The following is a 17,258-nucleotide window of genomic DNA, read 5'->3' as shown; positions in this document are numbered from 1 at the left end:
CCTCTCCTGTTGTACAATAAAAATACAACAGGAGATGGTAACAAGCACAATGCACTTCGATTACACAACCACGGTTAGGGAGATTATCTCCGTGAATCCTCTTCATCTCATTTCTGCTCATCAGCGTCAAATGTCACAAGAGATTCAATTTTTGCAGGACATAGAAAATAGTTCTTAAATACATGTGTAGTAAAAGCACAGTAGTTTTGCAATGCAGTCTTTCCTGCATATACATAAAACATGACCTCACACAAAAATACCACATATAGCCGCCTCTTTCACTGCAGTGTGATGTATGTGTATTTTTTTATATTTATTTTTTTCAGCATTTGCTATTTCCATCTCTTTGTCTTCTCACTGAATAAAGTTTTACCCAATCACAGAAATCAGTGTTGGTGAAGTTGCCCTTAATGAAATTTTTATGAACTGAAATCTATTCGTTTTAATTTGACAGAAAGTGGCATCATGGCCATCATGAGACATCTTGTTTGGTCCAAAAAAAGTTTAACTTTATGTAAACTTTCATATTATGGTCTCATTTTCAAGACAGAATAAAGAAACCATTTATATTAAAGATTCCAGGAAAGACCAGTGCTAATTATAACCTAAATATAACTGCTTTTTATCTTTTTGGTAGCTTTTTTTCTGTCTAGGCTACCAACCAAATATCTCTCATAAAAACTCAATTAGGATCTAGTCATCAGACAACGCTATTATTTTCATGCTCCTCAATGAGAGGCTCCAATTTCATTGTTTATAAGAGCATTGTTGTTCTACCAGTCATTGCTTCGATCAAGGAAGAAAAATGCATCATGGGATGATGGTGATCACTCTCTTTAGGTAGAAGATGAGCACTGCTCAGCCCTCTTAAGGGATGACTGGGTGGATTTCGTGCCAGTGAATACGCCTCACCCTCACCACAAATATTCACTTGGATGGAACATTTGTTAATGTGTCCTTCATTTTGATATTATCTTTCTGGTAATGTCTCACATATTTATACTTTTTCAAATCTGGTAAAATATGAATTTCCTAGTTTGAGGCCGGTACTCTCTCAGACTGTGATATGGATTTAACATTATGATTTCTGTCTCCACAGGGAAACGAATTAAGAAAGATTCTCCTCACACGCTACTTTGGAAATCAAAAGCTTCTCTCCAAGTCAGAGCTCGGGAGTGGAAACAGCTCATCTGGAGGCTTTGTCAAGCCTTCATCCGGAGGTACTGAGAACCCCAAATAAGTCCAGTAGACACTGCAATTACTGCTCACTCCAGAGGAAACAACAGCAGCTAACATGACAGCACTCTGCTTCTAAGGAGGAGTGCTGTTTGACAGTCGCTTTAGGAATTGCTTTAGCCAGATTCAAAGCTCCACCTAAATATATATAGTCTTTCTGTCCAAACAGTTGTGGAATATAGTCATTAAATCAAAAAATATCAGTAATGTCTGCAGGTATACCTGTTCAGAGCACAATTATGTTAAATGTTAATATTAAATCTCTGCAGGAGGTTCTCCCATGCTGGACTCTGACAAGCCAGGCAGCAATATGGTAGAGATCCAGTGTCTCCTGGACAACGTTGGTACATCAGAGCTGGTGATTGACCTCATTGTCAACACCAAGAATGACCGGGTGTTTGAGGAGAGCATCCTACTGGGCATTGCCCTTCTCCAGGGTGGGAACACACAGATACAGGTGGGCGACACAGACACCCAAATCTTTTTTTTTCCTCTCCATATTACTGGCTAAACCCAGAACACATACGTGCGTACTCTTTTAGGATATTTATTCTCATCACCGTTCTGCCTCCCACTCAGAACTCCTTCTACACCCAGCTGTACAAGCAGAAGAAGTCTGAAAGGTTCTTCAAGGTCTTCTACGACCGCATGCGTTTGGCCCAGCAAGAGATCCGAGCCACCGTGTCCGTCAACATGTTTGAGCTCAGCTGCAGAAAAAGGGACGATGAAGGGGAAATCAGTAGCATAAGATTCAAAAAAGGTACAGTCGACTCATGATGCATTTTAACATATCTTTACTGAAATTATACCCAACACACCATGGCTGCTTGACCTGAGCCCTGTGTGTGACCAGAAAATTTTTGTCATCTCCTCCACCTGTCTGGAACACGCAGCAAACCACTGTGTCAAACTGAGGGTGAAAATAAATATGTAAGGTTTATTTAAAGTGAACCCACTGGATAATAATGTCAAAGGCACCTACAGGTGATTATTTAGTGACACACTGAGTCATAGAGGTCATGTCCAAAGCAAGGCCAAGCATTTCCATAGAAACAGGGCTGGAGTGAGTGAAAAGCCATAAAGTCAGTTCAAATATAAACCTGAAAATCTTCATGCTTTTACAGTATGTGTGGTCCTGAAGTTCAGCTTGGCCTGGACTTTAAACAATGGTGGCGGATAAATCCAAAATGGTCTTTGTTGCTCTGCTGACCTCTGTGCAGACTGTTGTTCCCGACTCCTGCAGTCACATGTCAGAGGCCATGTGACGGCCCACATCACAAGCATATCAAAAGACCATTGTATCAAGATTGAATGCTTTCACGCTACAAACCCCACTCAATATTTTCCTACTTGTCGAGAGGGGGCTCTGAATATCATTTTTTAATATGTCTAGAATGTCATAGTGCAGGCTGAATTTGATCATTACTTGCAAAATGTTACCTACATGTTTCAGGCAAACTTGTTAACCTCCACCCACTAAGACACATCTTCTGCCAAATGTTACTGTACTGTCCAATAATTAATTCGTTGACTCTTGCTTCTTTATTTCTCCTTGCATGCTGTGCCGTAGGGAAAGACTCAGGGCTTCATATGAGGGAGGACATGCGAGGGCAGCTGAAGGAGGCCTCCTCAGTGACCTCGAAGGCCTTCTGTGCCTTCAGGAAGGAGCTGGATCCTGACCTTGAGGGCCTTGGCCACAACAGTGAGATAGTCGGGGCTGAGGAGCCTTTAGAAGAAACTCAGATGAGCCCAGCCATCACCATCATGAAACCCATCCTACGTTACCTACAGCTGCTCTGTGAGAACCACAATTCAGACCTGCAGGTACTGGCACCCTTTTCTGATTGAGAGTAAGAACCTTAAAGTCCAACTACTGTTAAACCAACTGCTGATTGTCTGTTGTTTTTCTGCCCTGGATCCAGAACTTTCTGCGTAACCAGAACAACAAGACTAACTACAATCTGGTGTGTGAGACTCTGCAGTTCTTGGATTGTATTTGTGGAAGCACCACTGGAGGCCTCGGGCTGCTGGGCCTTTATATAAATGAAAGTAATGTGGATCTGGTTCGTCAAACCCTGGAAACCATCACAGAGTACTGCCAGGGACCCTGCCATGAAAACCAGGTGGGGGAAGACCAGTTATTCTAGGGAAGGCAGTAGGCCTAGTTTAGTGGATAGCTAGCACGGTAATACTGTACATTATGCGTGACTTTTTAGATGAATTATTTGTTTTTGTGCTTTGACTCTAACTATACTCCTGTTAATTTTTCAGACTTGTATAGCCAAGCATGAGTCAAATGGCATTGACATTATAATAGCCCTTATTGTCAACTCCATCAACCCCCTGGGAAAGCATCGCCTTGACCTGGTGCTGGAGCTCAAGGTAAGCAGCTGGTGTCTCGGAGAGCCCTAAGAGGCTGCTCGCTGTGACACACAGCCATTAGCAGCCATTATTATATTGTAGCAATACTAATGTTTTGCCATTTGCCTTATAGTACTTATTGTCTATAGTGCTACAGACTGGGAACACGATAACCGGAAGTATTTTTACCAATTCCCCAATGTTGAAAAGAGCAATACAGCAAAACACATCATTTGTTAATGAATAACTTGAACCTTATTTTACTGTTGCACTTCCTTTTTTCCCTTTGATAACCTGTTTGTTGGCTACACCTGCTACATTTTGCTAAAAACATTCATTCCTGGTGTTGTTGTCGAAGATCATTAGTGAAGCCTTTTGTTGTAGAACAATGCTTCCAAGCTCCTTTTGGCTATCATGGAGAGCCGCCACGACAGCGAGAATGCAGAGAAGATTCTCTACAAAATGAGACCCACTGAACTGGTAAGTGTGTCTGCGTGTGTGTAAGTATGTACTGTATACAGATTACATCCAGATATGTCCCATGTAAAATCCGTTTTCAGGTGAATACACAGTACAGAGCAGTGACTTTTCGCAACTTTAATGCTTCAGGTGGATGTGATGAAGGAAGCCTACACCCAGGGTCTGGAGAGTGAGGAGGATGAGGACAGTGTTGGAGATCAGATCAAGCCCAGAGATGTCGGACACAACATTTACATCCTGGCCCACCAGGTAATAAAAGTGCCTGAGCTTGTTTTTGTCTGTGACTGAGGCATTACTGCATTTCCTCTCTGTCTGTCTGACCTTCTGCTCACCTCAGGGCCTTCTACTGCAGGAGCTGTTGTGTATCTGTGTGTGCCGGTGTATGTTTGTTTGTGTGTGTGTGTGTGTGTGTTTGCTTCTATGAGAGGGTGGTGTCTGTGCTAAATGATGGAAACTGCTTTTCTGTGAATAAACTGCTTTGCCAGTTTGCTTAATTTAGTTTTCAGTAAGTGACGCTGGTTCTGAAGACAAGTAGGCTACAAGTGTTCATTGAGGCAGTTAGTCACTGTACTACTAAACAAATGTGGTTTACCAGGGTACCGACAGTAAAAAAACGAGATGGGTTTGTTGTGCGACTGAAAAAGTGGTTGTATTATGAATGTGTGTGCATTTTGTGTGTTGTCTGTCTTTTTCTGCAGTTTATGTAATATGGAGAAGGTAGGCTGAGTCTTGCAGGTGTTCACTTCTGTTCTCTAGAGCCAAGTGTCAGACAGGGTATTTTCGTCCATACAACCACACTAATTTCATCATGACAAGGAAAGGATTTTTTTTTACCGTTCCACTGTAGATTTCTTTTTCACCTTACAGTAGGAAAATGCGAATACACGTGCGCACACACACACATACACACACACACACACACACACACTTTTGTGTGTTACTTTTGTAACTTTTGGGGAAATTACATAGACAACCATAGGATTTACGGGAGCAGAATTACAAAAAGTCAAAATTTGTTGACCTCTTTTGGCAATTACATATTCAAAAGAAATAAGTACAGTGCTAAAATGAAGGAAAAAAACAAAAAAATTCAACCTCAAAGTACAGTTCCAAAACATTCTACTGTTACATGACGGTAAAAAAACCTTATGGATTTGATCCTACTGGCCATCGATTCGGGGGCCCACCAGGATTTGTCCCAGTATGCTAGATGGCCAGTTTGACTATGGCCCAGGGGAGAGGGCGATCAAAGAGTGCATTTTTCTCTGTTTCTTGCAATTGGGCTGGATAGCCCAACATTCTTGAAATATGCTGCCCCCCATTTATTTGGAGTATGAATTCAACAGTTGCCCAATTCTGACACATTTCCCCTTTGACTTAAGTAGGAGCTTATCTCATTTTACCTGTCAAATGTAAATAAATAAAGGAAACAAAACAAAAAGGAGAAAAAGAGACTAGGATTTAGCAAACATAAAATCAAAGTCCTTCCCAACTGGCCATATTTCTTAGGCATCTATTATTCCCTAAAATAACTATATACCTTATGAACTATGGTTATCAATTAATCAATCAAAAGGGGCTCAGGTTTTCAGCCATTCATGAGTCATGTTTTTTCTTGTGTTGCAAAAGGTTTCGATTAAGCTTGGGAGTCATAAGCAAGATGAAATAAGAATTTCGCCTGAGGGTCAATCAAATTAACATTATTGTTTTCATTAAAAGGCTTTGTGATCTTTTAGTCAATAATAGACAGACTTTTTCCTCTTGATTTCTTGTACGTTCATAGTGAAATAAATGAGGTGTTTTCTTTTTCGATCCTAGCTGGCCCGGCACAACAAGACCTTGCAGCAGAGTCTGAGGCCAGGTTTGGGGTTGGGGCAGGGGTCAGGGGTGGACCCTGACAGTGAGAAGGATGACGCCCTTCATTACTATGCCAACCACACAGCTCAGATAGAGGTAAACTCCATCGTCACTTTGTCTATCTATCCTCTAAATCCCCAAAACTTTTAGAATACAATACAATACACGATAACCTGTAATGAGGATATACTGGATATCTTTTTCCCAGATTGTGCGTCATGACCGCACCATGGAGCAGATAGTGTTCCCTGTCCCTAACATCTGCGAGTACCTCACCGCGGAGTCCAAGGTGCGTGTGTTCACCACCACCGAGAGAGACGACCAGGGCAGCAAGGTTAACGACTTCTTCCAGCAGTTTGACAACCTCTACAATGAGATGAGATGGCAGAAGAAGATCCGCAGTAAGTTTGTACTTTCTCAATCCAGTGCTTGGAAAATAATAATGGTGGCAGCAGAAGCAAGCTGCAGGCTGGTAAATCATGATTATCATCGTGAGCCTCTGGTTATTGTTATTTCCAGAATAGATCGAAGGGCCTACAGTGATTTTGTGTGTATGTGTCTGCTGAGTTTGTGTCCCGGCACTTATTGTAAGCTGCTCTGTTTGTGCAGAAAATAAGGCTCTGTTTTGGTTCTCCCGCCACATCTCTCTTTGGGGGAGCATCTCCTTCTACCTAGCCTGCCTGCTCAACATCGCTGTGGCTGTATTCTACCCATTTGGTGATGACGGAGACGAGGGTGAGAACTGATTTTTTTTATTTATTTATTTATTTTTTTTTATTTGCTGCTACAAATAATCTGCGTAATGTGTTGGCTTGAGTCTGGGTTGTCATTCATGGACAGATGTGAGCACGATCAAGCGTGTCCTGCTCATGTGGTGAGGCTGAAGCTAATCTGGGCTCTGCTAGACAGACAGGTATTGTTCATGCTAGGTAGAGCTGCAGCTTCCACTCAAGAAAGGTCTATTGCTGTCTCAAACCCATGGGTGTGTTTTGTTTTTTTTAACTTCTCAAACTGGTTAGTAAACTAATCAGTTGGCCTGTGAGTGAAATGTAATACGCCACCAAAATTATTTAACTGCCCATTTAAAATTATATTAATTAACCATCTGATAATCATCACATCCATGTGGAGACAATCTAATTAGCACTTTATTCTTCATGTTTTAATTTAAAAAACACTTTATTGTCTATTATCACCTTTAATTTACATGCAAAGTCAAATCAATAGCATTATTTAACCAAAAGAAATTTGAGTGTCACAAACAAAAATGAGGAAGAAATTATTTTATTGTATTGTACATAAGCCCAATTTTCTTGGGACTGGCAAATACGGGTAAGCTAAACGCCCACTTCACAGTCCATTCTTCTTTAAAGTCTCTGTTTTCATTATCCACCATTAATTTACACAGTTTGAGAGACATGTAATGTGTTTTACGAGTCACGAGTCGAAGCTACGCCAGGACTAAGATAATAATGACCAGTTTGATAAATCTTGCCATTTTATATCCAAACAAACTTAAGAAACTTTTCAAACTAATTAAAGAATTAATAATATACAGGCCTGTGTCTCCACTGCAATGAACAGTCCTGAGAGTGGGGTCCTTGGCTGAAACTAATTGCCAGCCTTTAGATTAAATAATTCAAAAAACAATACGCTCATTTTTTTTTTTTTTGGTGTTTTCATTTGAAAATGGCTGTCCTATGTCACCTTAGGCCGTATTTATCTAAAGGCGCTACACACCCATGGTCCATCCACACGGGTGTTTACACTTACTTGTTTGATGAGACTTCTGTTCAGGACGTATCACTGTAGGTGTGAACAAAATCATTGAAATCTCCCCTATTCTCTTGGTGCACCTGTTGAGTGGTGACAGCTTAGACTTTGATCATCTTTTTGGTATTGGTACAGTAGATTGAGACTGGTGACCTCATGTAATTCCCTGTGTAACTCTCCCCATCTTCACCCTGAGGTCTAATCAGTCAGGTTAACTGAAAAACACCTATGTGGGAATGCAGAGCCTTTAAGCAGCATATATGACTTTTTCCTTCTCCCCCTCTTCAATCCTTTACATGACATTTACAAAAATCTTTAGTGTTGAAAGATTGCATTCAGGTTTTGTTAAATTAATCACAATACTTACCATACCATTCATATTTCAGTGGGTTTTAAAGATCTTACTCAGATTTGAGCAAAATGAGTTTTGTTGGTGTGTCGTGGAGTGATCAAATGGTGTAAGCGTCACTAAAATGTGAACATAGTATATGTGGTTCCTTTGCCTCACCGATAAGTGTTGAAGTACTTTCTTGAAAACCTCTTCAACAAATCATCAAAACACTGCAGCTGGCTAAAGAATCGTGAGCCTCGCTTTGGTGGTCTACAATGTGAGCTGAAGGAGAGACAGCTGTTTTGAGTGACGACGTTAACTGTCCCTATAGACCGCCATTTGGCTTTTTAAAGTGTTGCGTCTGATTTTGCTGTGCCAAGTTAAGCTCTTAGCTCGGGTGAATAATTCATTAAGGAGATGCTGCAAAACTTTTCAGAGCATTGACATGTGGTTCCTTGATTGATATTTTACTCTTCTGTCCAGGCACCTTGTCCTCGTTCTGGAATATCTTACTGTGGGTGGCACTGGGGGTGTTCACTGCATTACTTCCTGTCTTACCTAAACCATGGGGCATCCTGTTCTTCCTGGTCTCCCTTATTCTACGTGCGATCTACACAATGGGCCTCGGCCCTGCTCTGTTGTTGCTGGGTACTGTCAATGTAAGTAAAGGATGATTTGATCCAGAGTTATAGAAGGATATGTCCGTTCTTGCCTCTTTTTACATCAAAGCTGTTTACTTCTTTTTTATCCCTTAGCCTTATTTACTTCTCTTTCAGCTGTTCAACAAGCTAGTCTTTCTTGTAAGTTTTGTGGGCAACCAGGGGACGTTCACTCGAGGCTACAAAGCAGTTGTTATGGACATGCTTTTTATCTACCATTTGGGCTATGCTATCATCTGCGTCCTGGGACTCTTTGTGCACGAGTTCTTCTACAGCTTTTTGGTAAGAAATCTCTTACACATTTCACTTCCATTAAATTGAGACTGACTGATCAGCACAGAATGTCAGAGACAAACATGCTGAATATGCAGGAACAGTTATTCTGAATAAATCAATTTGACGGTGTCACTGATGTTGGCCTTCCACAGCTATTTGACCTGGTGATCCGAGAGGAAACGTTGCTCAACGTGATAAAGAGTGTGACGAGGAATGGCCGCTCCATAATTCTGACGGCCGTTCTGGCCATCTTTCTTGTCTACTTCTTCTCTATCATCGGCTTCCTGTTCCTCAAGGATGACTTCCGCATGGAGGTGGACCGCCTTCCTGCACCAGGTCTGAACTCCTTAAACTGCTAATGGACTCTTAATCGTTATTTTGCTGTGCTATGGACAATGAGGGACCGGACCCTCTGTCTCGAAAAGTTTCTACAATGTAAAGTATACTTTACCTGAGGTGTAGGCTGACTCTTATTGTGGCACAATAACAGTTTATTATTCACAGGGCATCCGGGAGTCCTAGTGGTCTTCCATGCTGACCATGTATTGCAATATCCCAGGTTGTGGCTGCTCTGCTCCTGAATTATCCTTGAGTTAATGTAAACATCTCCTGAACCTGTATTCCTTTACATTGATGTCATAAACATCTGTATGTGTTGTTTGTGTGTTGTTGTTTTTTTTCAGCTCTAGACTTATCAATAACTCAGAGATTGTACGTCCTGTCAGTTATTGAGTTTCGAACCTCAAGCAAGAGTAAATGATTCTTTGGCTCAGAATCAATCACTTGCACAACTCAAATTTTTTACCCTTTTGGTTTACAATTTCTTTAAAAAAATGTAAGATCAGTGTTTACATATATACAATCTCTACATAAAAAATTTTAGACTATGTACAGTATACTGTACATGCATTCTCGCACGACACATGTTTTGAAAACAGTGTAGAGAGTGTGGGTGTGTTGATGAGCTCTGGCACGGTGCTCTGACGGTCAGGAACACAATCTGCTAGCACATGTGCACCTGTTGCATAACCTGGTGGCCGCACCATCCTGTGTTTTGCTGAATAGAGCACAGCAGACACAGCAGAGCAGTGGTGGGTTATGTAACCAGCTCGGCTCACGCCTGTCTGTCTGTTAGCTGAGGGGTGAGCTGAGACATAACCGGAGCTCCATCAAAGCTGAGGAGCACCCTATCCACACTGCTGCCGCTTGGGCCTCTGACCCCTGCGCCCCGCCTTAGCCCTCCTGTCCCCTCCACTCTTCTTATTCTTCTTGCTGTGCCTCTTGATCCCCTGCCCTGGCCTCTGTGACGGGCTGGAGGACAGGGGCTGTACACAGGGACTGTACACTCAAGTACAGCCCCTGTGCCGGTGTGCAAATAATTTGCTCAGGTTTTTTCAGCGGCACTTCAACACCCACCCAGCAGCTGGTGCCTCAGTTTACATAATGTCTGCTTATTTCTTTCTTGTTGATTTTGCTGCTGATGAGAATTATCGGAAAGGAGTTTTAATGCTAGAGCACAATTTAATCATATTCTTTCACCTGTATATTCTCATTACTTTTATCGTTGATCAACTATACGTCATTTTCGATTTTTTTCTCTTTTTTTCTTTGTAGGAAAAGGGGATTTATTGAGTAACAATGGAGTTGCTGACACATGTATGAAAGATAACTGCCCTCTTTCAACACCCAAATCTGTTCATGGTAAGATTTATGATTAACTTAAATTAAAATAAATTATAATTTTATTTTAATCTTGTCTTTGTTTGTTTTTTAATTTTTTTCTATTTTACTTTGCTTTGCAACCTACCCATAATGAAAATCATTGTTGAATGGACAAGTTTCAAGATTTTGCAGTCTTTGGGTGTGTATGTGACCTTCCTGGCAGTAGTCAGTTCCCGAAAGGTTACTCACACACAAACACACACGCACTGAGACACGCACACACACTGTCATACACCGTTTCACACACATACACACTGAGAGGTATGAACACAAAGAAACTTGATGAGGCAGAGTGGGTGACTCACACTCCTGTTTGTTCTCTTGTGTCTCCATGGATCACCTGCACTATAGGGGCACACACGTGATCTCATCCACATCTTTCACCTCCTCTCCTCAGCAGTCATGCTGTGCATGCCATTTCCTATTTAAAGCACTGTATATGTACATTTCATATGGGATATGAATAATATATTACATTTCTTCATAGGTTTTAGCACTTTAATTCTTTTCATTTTTTTCTGTTTTGTCCTCACACTTGAAGAGGCAAAGGAGGTGAATATATCCATTTGATCTTTGGTCACACCAGTATCAGCTGTACTCATTTTTTGATTTAGGTCAGACTGTATTTGGATAATAACAAGTTTGTTTTTCCTGAACTTTAACTTGAGTTTTCTTATAATCTTCCATGCACGCTTAGTTTATTCAGATCAATAATATGGGAAATGTAGCAGAAGTTGTGGTTATGGAGAACCATATAAATGTAATTGATTTATATGTCATCAAAGGAGGAGAACAAAGTAATGAAAAAGAGATGCTGCTGAAAAATCAGAGGTCCAGATCTATGGTGTATTCATTTGAGTCAGACCAATCTTGTGTAATTTTTGGCTTATTTGACATTGAGTCATTACCGGACGTCCTTTTGCTGTCACACAAATTTAGATATTAAGCTGCCGCTACTGCCCCTTCAATCTTGTCATCTGATGTTCAGATATTTTTTCTCTCTTTCTCTTTTTTTTTTATCTCAATGACTTTTCTTTTTTATTTTTTGTCTCTTGCCACTCACATGTCGTTCTGTGTGTGTGTCTTGTTTTAGATGAAGATGATGGGATAGAGCGGGTGTGCGACACTCTGCTCATGTGTATAATCACAGTGTTGAACCAGGGACTGCGTAATGGAGGAGGTGTGGGAGACATTCTCAGGAGACCCTCCAAAGAGGTAAGAAAACTTCAAAATTAAGAAATGATTTGGTGTGTTCACTTATTATACCATTTTTTTTTATACGTAATATGTGTTTTTATGGCTTGAAATATACACAAATGGCATTTGTGCTCTGCTAGCTCCTGTTTAAAATGATGCTTTTTCTCCATATTTTACCTGTAACTGGACCATCCAGGAGCCTCTGTTTGCTGCCCGAGTAGTTTACGACCTTCTGTTCTTCTTCGTCGTCATCATCATCGTACTCAACCTCATCTTTGGTGTTATCATTGACACATTTGCGGACTTGAGGAGTGAGAAACAAAGGAAGGAGGAGATTTTGAAAACCACCTGTTTCATCTGTGGTGCGTACAGCTATGTGGTTCCACAGATAATGAATGCAAATGATTTATGAAGTGACAGAGCAGTATATATAAATAGAGTTAATGTTTTGCAGGCTTGGAAAGGGACAAATTTGACAACAAGACAGTGTCCTTTGAGGAGCACATCAAATCTGAGCACAACATGTGGCACTACCTTTACTTCCTGGTTCTGGTGAGGGTGAAGGATCCCACCGAGTACACTGGCCCTGAGAGCTACGTGGCTCAGATGATCGCGGTCAGTAGACTAAACATACATACAGGACACACAGGAAATAGTCACACACTATCATTGTAATGCAGTTTTAATCACCTTAAAGGCTGCATTACACAAGCTGCTTTATCATCAAACTACTGTAGCTACAGTGTAGCGCTCTGATTTTGTTTTTGCAATGTATACAACAGTGTAATAATTTAGGAATTTGAGACTGCACTGTATTTTTTTTTTTAAGATTCCACTCAACCACAAACACACCCAAGCCTGAAGGATTTTATTCATTATTCCATGTGAATCATACGGACAAACAAACACATTCATTTCACATCCTATTTCATATTTTGTTGGCAAGCCATACCAGTCGGCATACAGATGTCTTGATTCTGGAGTCTTAAAGCTGTGCAGCCTTCCTCAGTGAGCAGACTCGCACAGTGTGCTAGAGAAGCGTGCGCCTCTACAGCAGACAAGCGATCGAAAAATGAGACTGAGCCTCTAGGCCTGTGCCAAGCATCCCAATTTATTCTCCTTCCCCCTCACTGCTGGAGAGAGAGATGGGTCTCTGTGCCTAGGTAATCTTCACTATGCTGAGCTCCTAACCTGCTGGGACACAGTGTGGTTAAATAGTAATTAAACCCAGTCCAGGTCCATTATCATCAATGCGCCAACTTGCTGCACTGACACAGACAAGAAGTTGAAGGATGTAAGGGCAACTAAAGGTGTTGCCGTTAGGCTAATGGATTCATATGAAGCCTAGGAGCACAATGGCACATTTTGTGATTAACATTCGGCCGTGATGGGCATAAGAATGGTAGCATTATAATGAACAATTTGCATAACAAACAGGTGACAGACATTGAATTAATATGCATCAGTATGTCTTCCAACAGGTCGGTTTTCTGATGCCAGGCCAAGGTATTGCTGTGTGATGAGGTAATGATGAGTCAGGAATTTATATTAACACCTCCTAATATGCTGCAGAGCCGAAACACACGCAGGAGGGTAACAGGCTCAAGCTACAACAACTTTTTATGTCCGTTTTGTTCTTTATGTGGTACCTAGTGTATGTGTTTTATAAAAACTATATTCTTTTACCAGTCTCATTAAATGGTACAGCAGTGTTGAAAGTGAGATTAAAGGGGCTGTCATGTAATCAGCTTTACCTACTTCCAAGATGCACAGAGAGGGAAAGCAGTCTTAACAGAGTCATCATTCCAGTAACACTGTAGTATTGGGGACAACTTTAGTGTCAGGCCATTGTGTATTGGCTTGTGGCCTTCATCACAGTCAATACAAAGAACATTGAAATAAGATGAGTATGGAAAAACCTTAAAACGTACATTCACTGTATATGTATAAATACAGTTCACATACACAGCAGCTACTGGGTATTCACACAGTAAGTTTAACATGTGGTCATGTGGTTTTAGACCAATCAAATTCCTACACCGCCTCTCTGACAGTTCAGGTTTCCAACAGTTCAATCCAGGTTTTTTTCTAGCTACTTTACCTTCAACATAGTATCTTATCATCTCTGAGTTTATTGTCATGTCTTGGATTTGGTGACCACAAATTTATAACAGAAAGCCTTTGTGACAACGAGTTTGAAAGGCATGCGGTTACCAGGCAGGGAGGGAATTAACTAAAAGATGTTATTGTTTGAAATTTGGGAAATGTAGGTTTTCTCAAAGTTAAAAGCCCTACTAGTGCTTAAAAGTCAGGATATCTCCGCTTTTGCTGCTTTGATTCCGACCATTCTTTTTCAAATTCAGATTTTTTTAATAGATTTTTAATAATGGTTACATAGTATGGAGTATAAACAACAACATACAATGCAATAACGACAAAACAAATTACTTCAACAGATTCTTAATCTGTCTTTGTCCCAGCTCAGACAAAAAAAAATGGCTCCACTCTTGACAAAAAAGCAGAGAAGGCTCCCCAGATGCAAAAGAATCTTTTTATTCTACAAAAGATGAATAGAGGTGACAAAAAAGTATACATTCAGCAGACTTCACGGTAGAACAATACTAACTTGCTAGAGTCCTCCTTGATGCTCACACACAATAACTTAGTCTGGTTGAGACAGCATAGGTGTAAAAACAGTTGAATTATAAAGGAGAGGAGTACCATGATGTTGATCTCTGCAGTAGCCTGCTCCATCTGTCCTCTCCACACCGCAGACCGGAATGGGGTTTGACTTGGTGTTTAGCTAGCAATACTGTAATCGCCGGTCTGCAGTTTGAGGCTCCACTTGTTTAAGCTCCATCTCCTGCACTACTGCACTACAGTTTTGGGGTAACAATCAAACATGAAGCTCCTGGACTGATTAAGACTCTGCCCTCCCTTTGTTGGAAAAGAGCTGAAACTTGATGACCTCAAACACACACACACACACTCACACACACACACACACACACACACACACAGTTCCTGACTCTCATAATGAGTGCATCTGGTTGGGTAGGATAGAGTGATGTGGTGCCAAGCAAAAGAGTAGGATCGTGTTACATTGAGTGTCTGTTCTGTTGCTGTGTTGTGCATGTGGATGTGAATCAGTGTGCGGGTGTTTGTGTATAAAATTATGACAGCGACTACAGGCCCAGCAGGTACTGCAGCAGCCACAACGCTGTTACATAACCCATCTCAAGTGGTCTGCTAATAGCTCAGCCCTGCCTGGCACGTGCTCTCCTGTCCCTGTCCCTGTCTCTTTCTCTCACATACACACACACACACACACACACACACACAGACTCAGAGTCACTGTCACATCACAAACCCTTCATTTACTTTACAACACACATGTGACATGTCAGTAACAAAAGCAGCATCAGAAATTGCTAAATAGAAAAGGCGCCTGCACTTGTGATGTAAAGTGAGGGCAGAGGTCAGATTTTGTTTTATGAGATGTAGTATGTTTGTGGCCTTTTCTAAAAGAACTTTGTGTGTCTGTGTGTGTGTCTGTGTGTGTGTGTGTGTGTGTGTGTGTGTGTGTGTGTGTGTGTGTGTGTGTGTGTGTGTGTGTGTGTCTAGTAACTGTAGTAAGTAATATCATCTGCAGACTTGTCTGGTACACTCTACTGTATTTATGTGTGCTGTTTCATTGTATCCCTTGACACTCCTCTGTATCTTTGAGGTTGGTAATTACAAGTCTCGTACAGCTATACCATTCAACAGCTGGAACACTGTTTTAGTTTAAAGTGGTGACCAAAGTGCAGCACATATAAGGCAAATAATGTATATTAGTGTTGACACAGTTCAACTAAAAATACAGAGTTACAGTGATGTTTATGTGATCTTAATTAAACGTACAATTTTTCTCGAGGTATGGTAAGAATATCACACCTACCACAACTTATTTCATAATACATTTTTAATAATAAATTCATTTAATGATTATTCTGCCTGTAAAGATATTACAACCCATTGTGACACCTTCAAACATCTTATTTTTTTCTGACCAGTCCAAAAACGCAGAGGAGAATTTAAAATTGTTTTATAGAAAGGAGAAAAGCAAGACAAACCTCAAATTTTAGAAACTGTAACCATCCAAGGTTTTATTTGATAAATGACACAAAACTATTTTCTGTTGATCATCTCATGGATTACCACCACCAGGTTTACTGAATTGCACTGTTAGAGAGGTTTCAAAGAAGACTGACAAGAATAAAGTAGTTATATAAATGTAGATGATTACAGCAGGTTTGAGAGCATACCCGGGAAATAGATTATTGTATTGTCACAGGGAATTTTCAACTCAAAAAATCAAAAAGTGATGGCTGAATATACAGTTAGGTCCATAAGTACTTGGACAGTAACAAAATTTTCCTCTGTACACCACCGCAATGGATTTGAAATGAAGCCATCAAGATGTGACTTAAGTGTAGACTTTCAGCTTTAATACAAGGGGTTTAATGAAAATATCAGGAATTACAGCCATTTTTATACATAGTCCCTCATTTTCAAACCGTCAAACGTAATTGGACAAACCAACATAATTATAAATATAAGGATTATTTTTGATACTTGGATCAAAATTCTTTGGAGTCAATGACTGCCTGAAGCCTGGAACCCATGGACATCACCAAATGCTGAGTTTCCTCCCTTGAGATGCTTTGCTAGGCCTTTGCTACAGCTGCCTTCAGCTCAATTGGGTTGAGATCAGGTGACTGACTTGGCCATTGAAGAATCTTCCATTTCTTTGACTTGAGAAGCTCTTGGGTTGCTTTCACAGTATGTTTTGGATCATTATCCTTCTGTACTGTGAAGCACCCTCCTTTCAGTTTATGAGGATTTGGCTGAATCTGAGCAGGTAGTATAGCCCTATATAGTTCAGAATTCATCCAGCTACTTCTATCAGCAGTCACATAATCAATAAACACCAGTGACCCAGTTCCATTGGCAACCATACATGCCCATGCCATAATACTACCTCCACCATGTTTGGCAAATGACGTGGTATGCTCTGGATCATGAGCCGTTCCTTTCCTTCTCCATACTCTTCTCTTCCCATCATTCTGATACAAGTTAATCTTGGTTTCTTCTGTTCAAAGAATCTAGTTCCAGAGCTGGACAGGTTTTTTTTTTCAATTTTTTCTGGTAAAGTCTAATCTGGCCTTACTGTTCTTGAGTGTTTACAGTGGTCTGCGCCTTGTGGTAAAGCCCCTTTATTTACATTCTTGAAGAGGTCTCTTGATTGTAGACTTTGAGAGCGATAACTCTACCTCATCGAGAGGGTTCTTGACCTGGCTAGATGTTGTGAAGGGTTTTTCTTC

General features: G+C 40.7%; 1 protein-coding gene across 2 annotated transcripts in view; it reads left to right on the top strand.

Moving 5' to 3' along the window:
- itpr2 (inositol 1,4,5-trisphosphate receptor, type 2) overlaps nt 1-17,258 on the top strand; it is a 58,497-nt gene that overhangs the window by 34,629 nt on the left and 6,610 nt on the right. For both annotated transcript variants that reach the window (XM_040132146.1, XM_040132148.1), the window contains exons 38-55: nt 1,100-1,220; nt 1,506-1,693; nt 1,816-1,996; nt 2,807-3,060; nt 3,159-3,359; nt 3,508-3,618; nt 3,982-4,077; nt 4,207-4,326; nt 5,896-6,030; nt 6,143-6,335; nt 6,544-6,669; nt 8,522-8,697; nt 8,815-8,979; nt 9,126-9,309; nt 10,588-10,674; nt 11,789-11,910; nt 12,089-12,254; nt 12,347-12,507. In XM_040132146.1, coding sequence (XP_039988080.1) covers nt 1,100-1,220; nt 1,506-1,693; nt 1,816-1,996; nt 2,807-3,060; nt 3,159-3,359; nt 3,508-3,618; nt 3,982-4,077; nt 4,207-4,326; nt 5,896-6,030; nt 6,143-6,335; nt 6,544-6,669; nt 8,522-8,697; nt 8,815-8,979; nt 9,126-9,309; nt 10,588-10,674; nt 11,789-11,910; nt 12,089-12,254; nt 12,347-12,507 — 2,787 coding nt within the window. The remainder of the gene's footprint in view (nt 1-1,099; nt 1,221-1,505; nt 1,694-1,815; nt 1,997-2,806; nt 3,061-3,158; nt 3,360-3,507; nt 3,619-3,981; nt 4,078-4,206; nt 4,327-5,895; nt 6,031-6,142; nt 6,336-6,543; nt 6,670-8,521; nt 8,698-8,814; nt 8,980-9,125; nt 9,310-10,587; nt 10,675-11,788; nt 11,911-12,088; nt 12,255-12,346; nt 12,508-17,258) is intronic.

Source organism: Xiphias gladius, chromosome 8, assembly GCF_016859285.1.
Source record: "Xiphias gladius isolate SHS-SW01 ecotype Sanya breed wild chromosome 8, ASM1685928v1, whole genome shotgun sequence".
NCBI classification, from domain to species: Eukaryota; Metazoa; Chordata; class Actinopteri; order Istiophoriformes; family Xiphiidae; genus Xiphias; species Xiphias gladius.
This window is presented reverse-complemented; position numbering and strand designations above follow the sequence as displayed.